Here is a 16,366-nt window from a genome sequence, read left to right on the forward strand (position 1 = left end):
GAGTCCAGGGCTCAAGTCCCCATCTGGCCAAGGGCTTTTGTGGCAGAGTGGTATTATCCCTACCTCTGAGCTAGAAGGTCCAGGATCAAGTTCCACCTGCCCTGGAGGTGTTTCAAAACATGCCTAAACAGATTGATGTAAAATAACTGCACCTCCTAACTCAACCACATCCTGGTTTGAACAAATGTCTCTTTATATCTGCTCCAGTGAGACCCCAATTAATACTCTTGACCTCCATATAATTAAACACAATTGTAGACAAATAACCAGAGGACACAGATTGAAACTAAGTAACTAAAGAACCAACTGCGAGATGAAGAAAATCTTCTGTTACGCAGTGAGTAGTTTATGATCTGGAATGCATTGCCTATACTGTTGATGGAACCAGAATCAATAATGACTTTCAACAGAGAATTGGGTAAGTATTTTAAAAGGAACAATTTTCAGGGGTGTAGGGAATAAATGAATAGCTATGACAAAGAGCTGACACAGGCATAGTAGTCTTCAGTGCTGTTTAATTCTGCAAAACTGAAATGCTTCTTACATTGTGTATATTTGACTATTGGTTTCAGCTGGTGAAGATGCAAAGATCCGAATCTGGAGAATTCCAACTGGAGGACTCTCGGGAATTCTTTCTGACCCTGAGCAAACCCTGTCTGGTGAGACGGTGCTGAAAAATGTGACTTCATCCCCCCAAAGATAGGATGTGAAGCAAATTTACTAAATTTATTTCACAAACAGACAAAAGAAAGTGATGATGTTACCGGATAAAGAAAGAGCTAGACAACAGACAAAGGAAATCTGGATGTGGTTATAATATAGTCAGGTGGAGTCCTTGATGGTGGAAGTCATGACACTGAGAGTTCTGGTGGGTTTAAGTTCATACAGTTTTTGCAAAGCACCATGTAAAAAGGTATGAATAGCAATCAGAGTGTAATATGGGTAGAGAACATAAATGTTGAACCAAATGGCAGGGACATTGCTGAAGTAAACTGCTTTCAACCTTGCTGTTGGAAATGCTTTATGCAGTAAGGCAAGTGAGCACTGCCTTACTTTTGTAACCACAGTGATTACATAACTGATCTTTCCCTGGAAGAGTTTCCTCTGATCTGAAACCCAGTTTCACTGGCTTCTTTGCCATTCTTGGTTTCATGTTGAAAACAGTTATTATCACCTTTCAATGCCGCAATGCCAGCTCTAACCAAATAGTTGTGATGGACCCTAAACTGATTATCATTAGGAGATGCTGTACCATTACAGCCTTTTCATTTGCTTAGCTGATAATCACAAAGAGGCTGAATGGATTGCAGTTGTGCAGGTGAAAATTTACAATTTTTCTACCATACTTTCTATGGTAGTCACTCTTATTGATACTGACATGAACAGATGTACTTGCAGCAGGCAAATTTGTGAGGATGAGTTCAGGAAAGCTCCCCCCTTGTGTTGGTTCCCTCATCAACTGCTGTAGACCCAGTTTAGCAGCTATGTCCTTCAGAACTCAACCACCTCAGTAAGTAGTAGTCTGCCAAGCCACTGTTGCTGATGGGCTTTGAAGACCCCTTCCAGAGTACATTCTGTGCCCCTGCCAACCTCAGCACATAGTCCAAGTGGCGTTCAACATGTAGGAGTACTGATTGATCAGCTGAGGACGCAGTACGTGATAAACAGCAAGAGTTGTCTTTGCCCATGTTTGACCTGACCCCATGAAATTTCATGGGATCCAGAGGTGATGTTGAGGACTCCGAGGGCAACTCTCTTCTGTTTACCACTGTGCTTCCAGTTCTGCTGGGTCTGTCATGCATATCCACGGATAGTTATGGTGTTTTCCAGGATGTTGTGAATAATATATGATTCCATGAGTATCACTATATCAGGCCATTGCTTGACTAATCTCTGAGATAGCTCTTGTAATTTACACTCTTGCCCCCAGAGGTTGGTTATTACCAATGTGAGTGGAATTAGCATTGCTTAATCCCCTGGTATCAACATCCTGAGGTTACCACTGATCAGAAACAGAACTAGACCAGTCGTATAAATGCTGCGGCTAGTGTAGAAGAGCGGTTTGGAATCCTGCAGTGAGTAACTCCCCACCAGGCTCCCCAGTGCCTGCCCGCTATCTAAAGGTACAAACTAGGAAAATGATGGAATATTCCCATTTGCTTGGAAGAGTGCAGCTCCAGAAACACTCAAGAAGCTTGACACCATCTAGTATAACGCAGCCCATTTGTAGAGTCACAGTTATATAGCACAGAAATAGACCCTTTGGTCCAACCAGTCCATGCCAAACATAATCCCAAACTATACAAGCTCCACCTGCCTGCTCCTGGCCCATATCCCTCCAAACCTTTCCTATTCATATATCCATACAAATTCCTTTTAAACATTGTAATTGTACCAACACTTCATCAGGAAGTTCATTCCACATGTGAATCGCCCTCTATGTAAAAAAATTTGCCTCGTCTTTTTTAAATCGCTCTCCTCCCACCTAGTCTTGAAATTCCCCATCTTAGGGAAGAGATAACTACCATTGACTCTACCTATACCTGTTGTTATTTTATAAACTTCTATCAGGTCGCCTCTCAACCTCCTATGCTCCAGTGAACAAAGTCCTAGCCTATCCAGCCTTTCCTTATAACTCAAACCTTCCATACCCGGCCACGCCCTGATAAATCTTCTCTGAACCCTCTCCAGCTTAATAATATCCTTCCTATAACCTGGCGACCAGAACTGGACACAGTGTTCCAGAAGAGGCCTCACCAAGTCCCATACAACCTCAACATTACGTCCCAACATCTATACTCAAAGGACTGAGCAATGAAGGAAAGCGGCCAAATGTCTTTTTAACCATCCTGTCTATATATGATGCAAACTTTAAAGAATTACGTACTTGCAACCCTAGGTCCCTCTGTTCGGCAACACCACCCAAGGCCCTACCATTAATTGTATAAACCTTACCCTTGTTTTCTGCACCAAAATGCAATACCTTGCATTTACCCAGATTGAACTCCATCTGCCATTTTTCAGCCCATTGACCCATTTGATCAAGATCCCTTTGTAATCTTAGAAATCCTTCTTCACTGTCTACAATGCCACCAAATTTGGTGTCATCCGCAAACTTACTAACCATGCCTTCTATATTCTCATCCAAATCATTTACATAAATGACAAACAAATGAGGACCCAGAACTGCTCCCTGTGGAGCACCGCTGGCAACAGGCACTGCACCCTCAAACACTCACTCTTCCAGCACTGACGCTCAGTAGCAGTACCATCTAGAAGACGCACTGCAGAAATCACTAAGGCTCCTTGAACAGAGCCTTCCAAACTGATGATCACTACCATCTAGAAGGACAAGGGCAGCAGATGCATCAGAACATCACCATTTACAATTTCCCTTCTAAGCCACTCACCACCCTTATTTGGAAATACATCACCATTACTTCTGTGTTGTTGGATTAAAATCCTGGAACTCCTTCCCTAACAGCATTGTGGGTCTACTTACATACATGTGGACTGCAGTGGTTCAAGATATCCCATGATTAAATGAATAAAAAACTCACTGACTTTATTCAACAGTGCTTTCTAATCCCACACAATTTAACACCTAGAAGGACAAGGGTAGAAATGTGCAGAAACCCCACCATCTGCAAGTTCCTCCCCAAGTCTGTCACCATCCTGAATCACTTCTTTCACTAGGTCAAAATCCTGAAACTCCCTAATTGCCCTGTGGGTATCCCTACATGACATGGATTGCAGTACTTTAACAAGGTGGTGCACCACCACCACCTCAAGGGCAATTACAAATAGGGTTCTGGGTGTGGACCTATAAGAGGAGGTACTAAAATTGCCCCAATTCTATCAGTAGGGTACTGGGTATAGTCATGGTTAGGATGCACTATTCATGATGTATCCTCTTCCTCTTGTCAGCTCTCCATCCAAAGACACAAACTAAAATTTTGGAAATAAAACAAAGCAAAATGTTGTTACCTAAAGCATTGTAAATTTGCAGCAGTAGCACCAGAGAATGAAAATGGGCAGCACAAATGAAGTCAGGCAGCAAGTGACCCTGAGGGCAAAGATGAGTTAATGACTGAGATCTTGTGAAAAAGTAACAGGCTTGAAATATTTGCTTGTGGGGTGAGGACAGCTAGGGCTGGCCACTATTTTATTGCCCATCCCTAGTTGTCCTTGAGAAGGTGGTGGTAAGCTGCCACCTTGAACTGCTACAGTCTACATGCTGTAGGTTGACCCATAATGCTCTCAGGAAGGGAATTCCAGGACTTTAACCCAGTGACTGTGAATGAACAGCGATATTTTCAAGTCAGGATGGTGAGTGGCTTGGAGGGGAACTTGTTCCCATGTATCTGCTGCCCATGTCCTTCTAGGTGAAAGTGGTTGTGGGTTTGGTATGTGCTGTCTAAAGATCTTTGGTGAGTGGGTTATGAATTATAATGTAGCTATGGTTTTGACTACAGGGGTAATTCGGAAACTCAGTGCCAATTAATTGTGCTAAGTGTCTGTTTCTGTTCTTTACCAGGTCATACAGAGAAAATCTATTCCATCAAGTTCCACCCACTGGCATCTGATATCTTGGCTTCATCCTCCTATGATATGACTGTGAGGATCTGGGACATCAGTTCAGGAAAAGAAGAGATCATACTGAAGGGACATACAGAGCAGGTATACTAAACTTGAAACTTTGGCAAGTGAGACAAAGTATTACAACAACTTTTTCCTTTGTATTGTGAAGGTGAGATTGATTTTTGCGATGGCCTGGTCTGAAGTTGATGGAAATTTTCAGTGTTTTTGGGTCATAGAATCACTGCCCTCCCTATTTGACCTTGTAGTTTCAGTGGAATTCTCTGAACATTTTGTCCAGGTTTTTTTAATTGTCTTCCATGTTCTTTCTCTTACACTTAGGTTCTTCTTATTTTTCTTGCACATGTTTTTTATCTGCTGTGTATTTGGTCTTACTCTCATGCTCTGTCTCTTCTTGTACTTTTTTTACAAAACTTTGTTTTTATCCAGATCTTCAGCCTGTCCTGGAGTCCTGATGGGCAGCAACTGGCAACAGTCAGCAAAGATGGCAAAGTTCGAGTGTATGATCCTCGACGTTCTGTAAACCCTGTGCAGGTAATGACCACTTCCTCTGACAACATGTAAACTCACACTATCTGTTTTCAGTTTAAATTTTGGGCTATTTTTCTCTCACCCTACGTATGCTTGTACATGGAATTGCCTGATAGCTGTGACGATGCTGATTACACTTTTTGTTTCCATTTGCAGGAAGGACCAGGACCTGTAGGCAGTCGGGGAGCACGGATCTTGTGGGTAAGCGACGGACGATATCTGCTGATATCTGGCTTTGACAGGTAAATAAGAAATAATAAAATGGCACCTCGGGGTTGGACAATTACAAAATAGGACTGGGATTAAAGTAAAGAAAGAACTTGCATTTCCATATTACTTTCCACAATTTTGTAGCACCCCAAAGTTCTTTATGGAAAATTAGATATTTTTGAAAGGGTTTCTATGTAATGTAGACAAAGTGCAGCCAACTAGTGGACACCAAACTCCCCCATACAGCTTTTTTTCAAATTAACCTACTTGGATGCTATTACATACCTTAGGAGCAGGTGGGACTTGAATCTGGGCCTCCGTAGGGACATTACCACTGACCATAAGACCATACCCACAAGTAGCAATGTGATAATGACTAGGTAATCTCTTCTTGTGGTGATAGTTGAGGGACAAATATTGGACAGAAGTCCAGAAGGAATTCCTCTGTTCTTCTTCAAAATAGGGTCTTGGAATATTTCATGTTCATCTTAGGGGGCAAATGAAAACGCAACACTTACTCAGTAGAACCCCTCTGACTGTCCACATTTTGCACTTAAGTATCGGGAATGGTCTTGAACCTTCACCCTGTGGCTCTGAGGTGAGAATGCTAGCCACTGAGACGTAGCCAACAAGCTGTAGAAGGAGTATGGGTTTATGAATATGTGGGTGGAGTACGGAGAGGAAAGGTTGGGTAGATTTATTATGCTTGATTGGTTCAATTTGCCATCTAGCATGATTTTATGTAAAAATGCATCACATGGTTATGGGATGGTATATGATCGTGGGATCAGTTGTTCAAAATCTCAAGCTGCAGATGATCTCTGGGACTGCATGGGATGATTAGAACAGCAGTGCCTTCAATTACAGCTTCTGGATTGGGAGTTGGACTTTGTGTCTCCCACTAACTAAATTATATTGAGTAAAATCCAAGCCCTTTGAGAATTCAACCTGACAGCTCTGTGTTTTGTGTTGCAGCCGCAGTGAGCGACAGATCTCCCTCCATGATGTGGGGTCCTTGGCACTGGGACCACTAGCAACCACTGACATCAATGCAGCGCCATCCACTCTCATTCCTTTCTATGATGACGATACCAGCATCGTCTATCTCACAGGCAAGGTCAGTATTAGGTACACTCCTGCCATTGCAGCTGATTGCTGAGGCCTCACCTTCTCCAGCTAATCACCAAGGCTATGTTAGGTAACTTATTGCTCAAAACGTAAGTTGCTATGTTACTTAGTTTGCTCAGTGACTCTGCACCTGGATGATGGCTTGCTAGTTCACTAACTGGGATGTTAGGAGCCAGTTGCTGGGTGACTGACTGGGTTGCTAGGTGACTGATCAGATTGCTGGGAGACAAGTTGCTGGGCAACTGACTAAGTTACAGGGTAACTGGTTGGATTGCTCGATGACAAGGTTTCTGGTGACAGATATTGCTCAGTGTCAAGATGTGTTGTCACTTTTTTAACACAAATGATACTGCTTTCTAACAGGGTGATACAAGGGTCCATATCTACGAGATTCAGACTGATGCGCCATATTTCCTGCAGTGCAGTAGTTTCAATTCCACTGAACCACACAAGGTAAGATTGAAGTTTTACTGCAGTACTAATGTGCTGTTTTCTATTACTAGCAATTAAATGTCCCATCCTCTTCCGTTGAGTTATTTAGACACAGTCATTTTGGGCCATGAGTAAATAGGAGGAACAATTGTGTGAAGAGTGGTGAGGAATGGTGATTTCCATTGCTGGTGGGACAGTTTGGGGAATATGGAGGGGCTCAGCTAAATTAAGAGTGAGGGTGCTGTTTGTATCTTTCCTACAGTCCTAAGTCATTTTGTTTGGTTTTTACATATTCATGTACTCAATCTTGGCTAATCCAGCAACATTTTCTGAAATTAAATGTGGAATTTGAGGATGGGTGTTTAATTTTATCCATGTAGTCTACTCGCTGGTGCAGGATTAACTAATCAGAATCCTGCACCTGCACTTGGGTGAATACCCAGTGTCCAGGGGTAGTGACAAGGAGAGGTAGCTGTGTTCTGGAGGCAGGACCCCTCAGGTGCACCTAAATCTTGACTATAACACTGGTGTCACATAAACACCTCAGGTAACACTGATTAATTTGAAGCATGATGGTTTCTGAATGTTTTAAGATGAGAAGAATGGGGCACAAGAACTGGGGGCGAAATTGTGCAGTTGAGGTGGATGAAAGGAAAGGAATGAAAATTGTGGAAGGGTAAATCTGATGACGAAAAATGGGAATGGAGAGGATAGGATGGGAAAATAGAGGGGATTGCGTGGGATTACCAGCTGATTTGCAAAAGACTGTTATAAAAATAATGGAATTAGTTTGTTTTCTCACTTAGACAAGCCACCTAATGCATTGCGACCTTGTATAAGTTAAGTTGCCATCTTTATTTGGTCCACTATAGGGACTCTGCTTTCTGCCAAAGACTGAATGCAGTGTGAGGGAAGTGGAAATCGCACGAGCCTTGCGTCTGGGGCACAATTCCTTAGAGTCCATTATTTTTACAGTTCCGCGTGTTAAGGTGAGAATTTCAACATAGACTTAGAAACGTGGGAGCTTTGGGCTGTGTGGACTGACACTCTGGCACAGGGCTAAGTACATCAGATTCTTTATAGTTCATTTATTTGGTGCAAGAGATCATCTCCATCAGGACTGAAGCTCCTGACTGAGCAGTGTATTTGATTCTTTGGGATTTGATTTAGAGGTGAAAAGCTTCTTTATGTAGACTCCAGTACGGACATAGTAAGCAGCTGTCTCAGTCTGATGTGAGAATTAAACTGGCTCCAGCATATTCCATGCTACTGTCAATATTATACCTACTCTTATCTAATCTATTTTAGTGTGAGAGATGGGTCTATTCCAATCTAACCCATTCTGGTATGGGACCTGTTCCAGTTTATCTAGTCTGGTGTGATGTTGGACTCTAAGCAGATTCTGTTAGTTCTAATCTCTGAGATTTTCTCAGCAACTTACTTTTCCTTGCAGCTATTTTTCATGTTCCTTTTTCTATTTGCATCACAGAAAGAGTTTTTCCAGGATGACATTTTCCCTGATACCACAATGTGGTGGCAACCCGTGCTCTCCGCCTCTGCCTGGCTGGCTGGTTCCAATGGACAGCACAAGAAGCTGAGCCTGAAGCCTGAAGACATGGTCCCAGGTGCCTGTGATTTCCCACTCTCTTTCTCACCCCTTTTTCCCCATTATAGTCCATCATTAAAGAAGAAATAGAAGGACATTTAGAAAAGCTTAATGCCATCAAACTGCATCATCAAGGTGAAAGGAAATAGTTGAGGATATAACAACAGAGTTGATAAAAGGGGAACTAATAGATCAGTGTGCAGGGGGTCCCTATTGTATGATTTTCAGGCTTACGAAAATGGTCCCATACAAGGGTGTAATTTTAAAGATCTGACATACAAAGATTTCTTGTACTTAAGAATGGCTCCAGTATCTTGTCCTGCATCATGTTCTGATTTGCATACAAATCGACTTGAGAAGGACTCAAGAACATAACCTGTTCTCAACCCAGGTACTACTTGTACTTTGACTTCTAGAAGGCATTCAGTAAGGTGCCACCAAAAGGGTTTTTGCACAAGAACGGAGCTCAAAGTATTTGGGGTAATGTACTAGCATGAACTGAGGAGTGGTTAACACACTGAAGACTGAGAGTCAGGATTAATGAGTCTTTTTTGGGGTCGTAACAATGTGTTTCATTGGTGATTAATGGATCTTTTTCCAAGGATCAGACCTAGGGCCTCAATTACTTTCTACCTACATTACTTGTTATCTATATATTTAGGAGAGGGCAGAGAGTAACCCTTTGCTGCTGTTATAAAAATCAGGCAGCAGGTCATAATAAAATCAAAATACTGTGAATGCTAGAAACCTGAAATAAAAACAGTAAGTGCTGGAGAAACTCAGCATCTGGCATCTGTGGACAGAGAAATAAAGTTAACATTTTGAGTCCAATATGACTTCTTCAGAATTGAAGAGAGGGTTACAGGGATAGGGGAGTGCAGTGGGTCTGGGTGTGTTGGGATGAGGACATAAGGAATCTGTAATCATAATACATTTAGGTTGAGTGTGTGGTAAAACCTTGGCAGATGGAGTTTAATTTGGGAAAGTGTGAGGTTGTGCACTTTGGTGGAAGAATGAAAGTGCATACCACTATATAATTGGTGAGAAAGACTCCCAAAAAAAACATGGATCTGGGTATTCTCGTGCATGAAACACAAAATTAGCATGTAAATGCAGCAAATAATTAAGAAGGCAAATTGGATTTTGGCCTTTATTGCTGAGGGTTTTTGAATTTAAAAATAGGCAAGTCATGTTACAACTATACAGGGTATTTGTGAGGTCAAAACTATACATTGTACTTAAGGTGGGGCCTTGATCCTGAGTTTCTCCAGTACATATTGTTTTTATTTCAGGTTTCTAGCATTCACAGTATTTAAGAAAGGATATACTGGCTTTGAGGACAATTCAAAAGAGCAAGGCTGATTCCTGAGATGAAGGAGTTGACTTGTTAAGAATGGTCATGCTAAACAGTTTAGAAGAATGAAGTGATCTTATTGAAACATACAAAATTCTGAGAGGAAACAAAAACAGGAATTACAGAAAAAACTCAGCAATTGTGGTGGAGAAAGCAAAGTTCATGTTTCAGGTCCTTCTTCAAAAGGATCTGAGAGGACTTCATGGGACAGATGTTCAGAAAATGTTTCCACTTGTGGGGAAAATCTTAAAGTAGGGCATATAGTTAAGAATAATTGGGACACTCATTTTAAACTGAGATGCATAGCATCATGGAATCCCTACAGCCATTCAGAGAGACTACACCAATCTTCTGAGGAGCATCCCACCCAGGTCCTAGCACTGTGTGGCAGCAGTGCTAACCACTGAGCCACCATGCCGCACCATAAGAATTTTTTTCTCTCAAAGCATGGTGAATATTTGGAATTTCTACCTTAAGAGAGGTGATCACTGAAAGTACTTAAAGAAGTGGATAGATTCTTGTATTATCAGAGTGTTGAGGGCTGTGAGGAGCTGGGTTGAAAGAGGAATGGAGCTCTAGGGCAGATCAGCCACGATCTTATCAAATGACAGGGGCAGGCTTGAGGGGCCAAAAGACCTACTCCTGCTCCTACAACTTATGTTCTTATGGGTCAGTGCTGTGTCATGGGTAAAAAGGAACGAACAGCTGTGTAGGAGAAAATCGATGACCTGTGTTCCACAAGGGTAAGTGCCACTATCTTATCTCTGCTATCTTTCACTCAGAGGGCCACCTCTCACTCTAACAGTGCCACTGCACACACATCTTACCAAAGCTCATGGACTGTAGTTCTCACTATTGCATGCTTCCACCCCACCCTCCCAAATTACGAACCCTTCCTGCTCTCTGCACTTCTAACTTGTTCATTGGAGAATCTCACCACCTCCCCTGCTCCAGCCTCACCATTAGCTGCTTTTTTATGCATTTCCACAATATTCAGTCCCTCCCTTTGTGTCATTGCAGGAAAAATTGGCCCAGACCAACACTGATGTCTCCACAGGCTTTCAACTGGCATACTTGTAATTACCAGACTGGTTACATTTAATCTGCAGGACTGATTATGGCCAATCCCCTGGAGTGAAATTGGATGAACTCTTAACTGGCTGTGACAGTATCCTACTGACTGTCATCCTCCTTCACCCCACAAAGGACTGCTCCCCTTTGACTTTCACACATGGCCATTTGTTTGTTGCACATGCAGTGTGTTTGCAGTGTAAGCTGCAGCTATATGCTCTTGGTGTGACATTGAGCTAACACAGTGACATCTTCACCCACTTTATGCTTTAGTGCTCCTTATTATGACAAGCTGCCTTCCCTCTTCTTCCAGGCTAAAAAAGTAATGCAAGCCACAGAGGCTGTTACTCTACAACTAAGCACAAAGTAAGTGAGCATTAAGCAATCAAGCTAAGAGCCATAAAATACTACATCTTCACATGCATAAGATGCATGCGTGACCCTGCTTGCAAAATGATGTAGAAGCATGCAATTCCTAGGTGTCCCTGAGCTCCAAAGTAAATTCCTGAAAGAATGATATGATATGATATGATATGAAGTTTGGACTGAAAGCAGGCATAATGATGTGGTGAGGCTGTTGGTTTGTCATTGCCAACTTAGGTGGATGAAGAGTGGAGGAGGATGGTGACCGTGGAGCATGCAGGGATGTTGTGGTGAAGACAGTTGGATAAAACCCAGCACAAGGAATCAGCAAGCTGCAGTCACCAGATATCCACACTGAAAATTACAAGTCGGAATTCACACCCTTTCATTTCTCAGGGAAGGAATGGAGAATTGGAAGTGGTATAGAAATGAGGCGAGTGGAGGTTAATGAAATGCAAATGAATGGAAATAAGTTCGTCACTGTTTACTAGCAAGATTCTAAAGTTGCTGTTTTAGCCCAAGAAGAAAATCAAATTTTCTTCTCTACATCAAGATTCTGAGTATTTTTGTTACTTAACCTTCCCCATCCACTGCTTCGGTTGTATAACTCACCACTTTCTACTCCTTCCACAGTCTGTGTCCGTGGCTGTATGCACACGTGTACCCAGCAAAGACGCATAACTAAACACACTTATGTACTTAACTAAGGACCACTTCTCTCCCATGCCCACACATACACTAATAACAATTTTATATCAGTTCGACAAGGTACTGTCCCCAGTCCTCATCTGTCTGCTAATTAAGGAATGCTCTGGTACGCTACCATCCTGTAATGAGAGGTATTGGCTGCAAATGCAAACCTGTGTCTCCTACCTGTGAATGTTGGTAGCTGCAGTATCTGATTTTAATGGTGTGTCTGTCCTGTAGTGAGTGAAGCTCCTAAAGAGGTGCCAAACAGGAAATACAAGCCCTCAGCTTTCTACCTAGAGGAGAAAACGGATGAGGAGAAAAAGGAAGAGGTAATTTATAATCATATAATTTATATCCATACTGTAATGCTCCTTCCTCTCAGTTTATCCTTCCAACACAGTCTGTCAACCTCCCTTTCACTCAGCTTGTCTCTCTTTTTCTCTACTTATAATCTCTCTCATTAAGTTATTTCCTCTCTTCCTTTTCACACTCAGTCTTTCTAATTCAAACTGTCCTTTTCTGTTACTGTCACCTAAGTGACTTATGTACACTCAATAACTGCATTGTTTTCTGTCTCTCCTTCTCACCCGACTTTCCCCTGTCTATCTCCACCCTCTAATTCTCTAATTCTGCCCTTTTGAGTATCCCTAATCTTAATCATTGCAAAATTGCTGGCTATGCCATAAACTGCTTAGGTACTATTTTCTGGAATTCTGTGTCTAAACTGTATTTTCTCTGCCATTTAACTTTGTGGCTTCGTGTTAAGTTCTGCTTGAAAATAATTCTATGAGGCACATTGCGGTGTTACAATTACAATTACCTTTTGTACAATGTACAATTACCTTTTTAAAGAGACAAATATGTATGTCCTGTTGCCTGTTCCCATCTCAGTCACCTCACCTGCTGTGGTTGTCGTTTGTTCCATGTTTCACACTGGACAATGATTTATTCAGTGTTTTCAGCACCCTGGATAGATGGTTACTGTGAGATTGACCATAGAATAGAGTGAAAATTGGAACTCGTTTTCCCACAGGTCTGTGGATGCTGAAGAGTTAACTGAAATTTTCAACACTGAAATATTTTGATTTTTGAAAGGTAGAGAGAGCTATGGCAGTTCAGTGGAGTTGAGCATAGATAGCCATGAGATAGCTGAATGAAAGAAAAGTTTATAGAGCTGAATACTGTCCTTCTCCTTCTCTTGCACAATTAAGCCCAGTCTTAGTGACAGTACTGAATCAGTGGGATGAGTGCTGCTGAAATGCTGCCATTTCCGCTTTGAAATTTATTAGCTTTCCGAAGGAAAGGATTCATAAAACCATTCAAGATGTAAGGGTCCATCCTCTTGTGTGGAGAAGTGACAGGCTGGTCTCTGTTGAATAGGTGATAGTGTGAACAGTGTCTCACTCTCTTTACTCCTTCCAGCTGCTAAGTGCCATGGTGGCAAAGCTTGGGAACTTGGATGATCCCCTGCCTCAGGACTCATTTGAAGGAGTGGATGAAGATGAATGGGTAAGTGTTGTCAGTTCTGCACTGTTGCTACCAAACTACCTGATAGGCAAAGTGTTGGGGATTTTCTGTATTTTGCATTGATAATGTGCAGGAAACTCTGGGTTCACCAGCAGTAGCTTTACATTTCCCAGCTGATCTAAGACTCTGGGCTCCTTGGTTGGGATCTTTTGATATTGAATTGTGTATCAGTGCATTCAAGATTGTAGTTTGCATGGGACAGCAGTACAGCTTATATCAACAAGGGAGATCAAGTGTCATTATCATCTTCAGTCTTGACAATATAAAATGGTACACTGAGTGCTTTTCAGCACTGTGGCTTAGAAACTAACCACTTTCTTTCCTGCTATTTCAGGATGACTAAATTTCAACTAAAGACATCTCTACAGTACTTCATCTCCTGATGGACCCTCCTGTTGGTGGAGCCACAGCTTCCTGCTTCATCAAATGTCATTAATCACAAGCCTGTTAATGAGCAAGAGAGCGTATCCATCGCCCCACTCACTCGCAACATTTCCCTTGCTCACTTTCGTCCATCTCTCACTCATTTACAGCATCTCCCTCATTCACTCACACCATGACTCCCTTACCCATTTGTAGCACGTTTCCCTTGCCCACTTGCAGAGCAAGTCTCCCTCTCATTCACCACGTCTCCTTTGCTCACCCATATAACATATCTCCCTCCCTCACTCACTCTCCGATCAGATCCAACATCACCCATAGAATGCCTTTCTTTCTTTCTTTAAGGATGTCTTGCCCACTCCTGGTTCATACTCAGCGCATAGGAAGTGCGAGAAAGGCATCAGTGAGTTGCATTTGTCAGCACCCTCACTGGCATTCCTTTCTCAATTTTCACATTCACAACCACATTTCCTTCATGCACCCCTGCCACAGACACACTTGCTCTCCCTCTCCGTCAATGCCCCACTTCATGCAGAGTTATGCAATGGGTCAGTATGCTGCATTGTTGCCAGTTTCATCCCTGTTCATAAATGTGCATTTATTAAAAAAGATAATTTCAGCTAAAGAGTAAGAATTGTCCTGTTTTTCTTTTCCTCAGGAGGACTGTGCGCAAGACTGGTGGGCACTTGATAATAAATTTAAAACAAACAACTAATTATCACTTTGTGGAGATGGCTGATACAGTGTCCCATGACTGGTTTGGAGGGGACTCTGACCCAGTCACAGTGACTTTTTACTGGTCTGGGCAATGACCCCTGACTGATCTGGGCATGACTGTGTGACCTAGTTACAATGATGCTGTTGACCTGCATGGGCAATGACTCCCTGACCCCTCATATTGATCCTTCCATTGGTCTGGACACTGACACCCAGTCACATTCTCTGTTGAGTTCTCTTAACAGGAAACCCAGCCAACAAATCCTAAGTGTCACATAATCAAAATCATCATTCTGGCAAAGGTGATCAATAACCAGTGTCATGTTTGACAAAAGATATTACATCAAAAATTTTGATTATTCAAACAATATTTGGTGAGCAAGTAAATAGGATGTTATTGAAGTTGTCATCTGAAGCAAGCTAAAGCCTTTCAATTTCTTGCTCGTCAATCTATTGTAAATGTCCTTTTAATTTTTTTTATTGAAAAGTAGGCATTGCTGGCAAGGTCAGTATTTATTACCTGTCCTTCACTTCCCTTGAGATGGTAATGGGGAGTCACCTTCTTGAAGTCCATGTGGTATAGGTAGAGTGCTTTTTGAGTATACAATAGTGTCTGCACTTCAAAGAAATTGATTTAAATGTTCAATGTTGACATGTAAGGATTTGCAAAGACTTTTTTCTGCTGATTGTGTTGTAATATATGCACCATGTTGTCTATCATTTATGTTTCAGTATTAAATGGATACATCGTTAAGTATTATACTAACTCCGATAGAAGATCAAGAAGGGAAAGTCTCTGAAAAGGGAAAGCTTTTTAGGTGCCTTAACTGAATTTTCCAGTAACAGATTGTGACTTGCTCACTATAGTCAAAGATTTAATTAGACATTGCTGAGGAAAGAAGGACCAGTGGAATACTCTTTGGTTAAATGTTACAGAGTAGAAAATTCATTTTAATTATTTAGAACACTCCCAGTTACAGAAAATGGCTGAAATGATATTATTTAGGATTAATACATGTTCATAATTATTTATAGCATCTAAGAGGAGCTCCATTTTATAAAACACAATCAGTTAGTCTTTTCTGAATACAGTCAAGCAGCTATTTGAAGGGATGTCTATTTTAAGAAACTAATCTTAGGATTAAAGGACAAAGCTCTACATCATATATAAAACAAATCAGATCTACAATAGCTGGACTTGGTCCACGAAAGATCTTATTCTGTTCAAACCAAACAACTGGTAATGAGACAGACTATTTATTATACAGTATTTTGAGAAATAAAGCTAATTGATTAAATCACCAGCAGATGGCATCTACATCATTTGTAGTTTTTGTTTCTAAGTAAGTTGCTGTGGGGCAGTAATTTCTGGCAAGTATGAAGAATCCCAGGGACACCTCTTTAAAAAGAAGTGCTGCAAATATACTAAACAAAACAGGCACATCTATGAAGGGATCCTGATATTGAATCACCCAGTGCAAGAAGAAGTAGCAAGGTTGGAGAAACTCACCATAGGCCTGATTCTGGATTGGATCATCCACAGATAAACAGGACCCATGGAGGAGGTCTCCCAGGTGGACCATGTGATGGAAATTGCAGGGTGTGTAGTCAACAATGGAAACAATATTATTTAATTTCATATTTTCTTTTGCCTTTTTCTTTAGTTTTCTTTTAGTTGTGCCACTTTATTTTTTAAAAAAAATGACATTTTGTTAGATGCCACTGGAGAAACCTAGCAAGGGCTTGAAAGAGGCATC

The 16,366-nt window shown here is 41.5% G+C and overlaps 1 protein-coding gene across 3 annotated transcripts in view; it reads left to right on the top strand.

Annotated features, from left to right (window-relative positions):
* Window positions 1–15,941, top strand: part of coro7 (coronin 7) — a 137,533-nt gene extending 121,592 nt beyond the window's left edge. The window contains exons 18-29 of one of the 3 annotated variants that reach the window (XR_007264353.1): window positions 573–659; window positions 4,538–4,680; window positions 5,029–5,133; window positions 5,287–5,372; window positions 6,316–6,457; window positions 6,832–6,921; window positions 7,773–7,889; window positions 8,390–8,525; window positions 12,222–12,313; window positions 13,407–13,493; window positions 13,846–14,440; window positions 14,551–15,941. Coding sequence is in view for 2 of the 3 variants with exons in the window: in XM_048609371.1 (XP_048465328.1) it covers window positions 573–659; window positions 4,538–4,680; window positions 5,029–5,133; window positions 5,287–5,372; window positions 6,316–6,457; window positions 6,832–6,921; window positions 7,773–7,889; window positions 8,390–8,525; window positions 12,222–12,313; window positions 13,407–13,493; window positions 13,846–13,854 (1,094 nt within the window). In the remaining variant the exon portion in view is untranslated. Of the gene's footprint in view, window positions 1–572; window positions 660–4,537; window positions 4,681–5,028; window positions 5,134–5,286; window positions 5,373–6,315; window positions 6,458–6,831; window positions 6,922–7,772; window positions 7,890–8,389; window positions 8,526–11,531; window positions 11,727–12,221; window positions 12,314–13,406; window positions 13,494–13,845; window positions 14,524–14,550 lie in introns of those variants that run through there. The other 2 variants (XM_048609371.1, XM_048609372.1) reach the window with 2 other exon arrangements.
* The last annotated feature ends 425 nt before the right edge of the window (window positions 15,942–16,366 follow it).

This window comes from Rhincodon typus, chromosome 21, assembly GCF_021869965.1.
Source record: "Rhincodon typus isolate 14 chromosome 21, sRhiTyp1.1, whole genome shotgun sequence".
NCBI lineage: Eukaryota > Metazoa > Chordata > Chondrichthyes > Orectolobiformes > Rhincodontidae > Rhincodon > Rhincodon typus.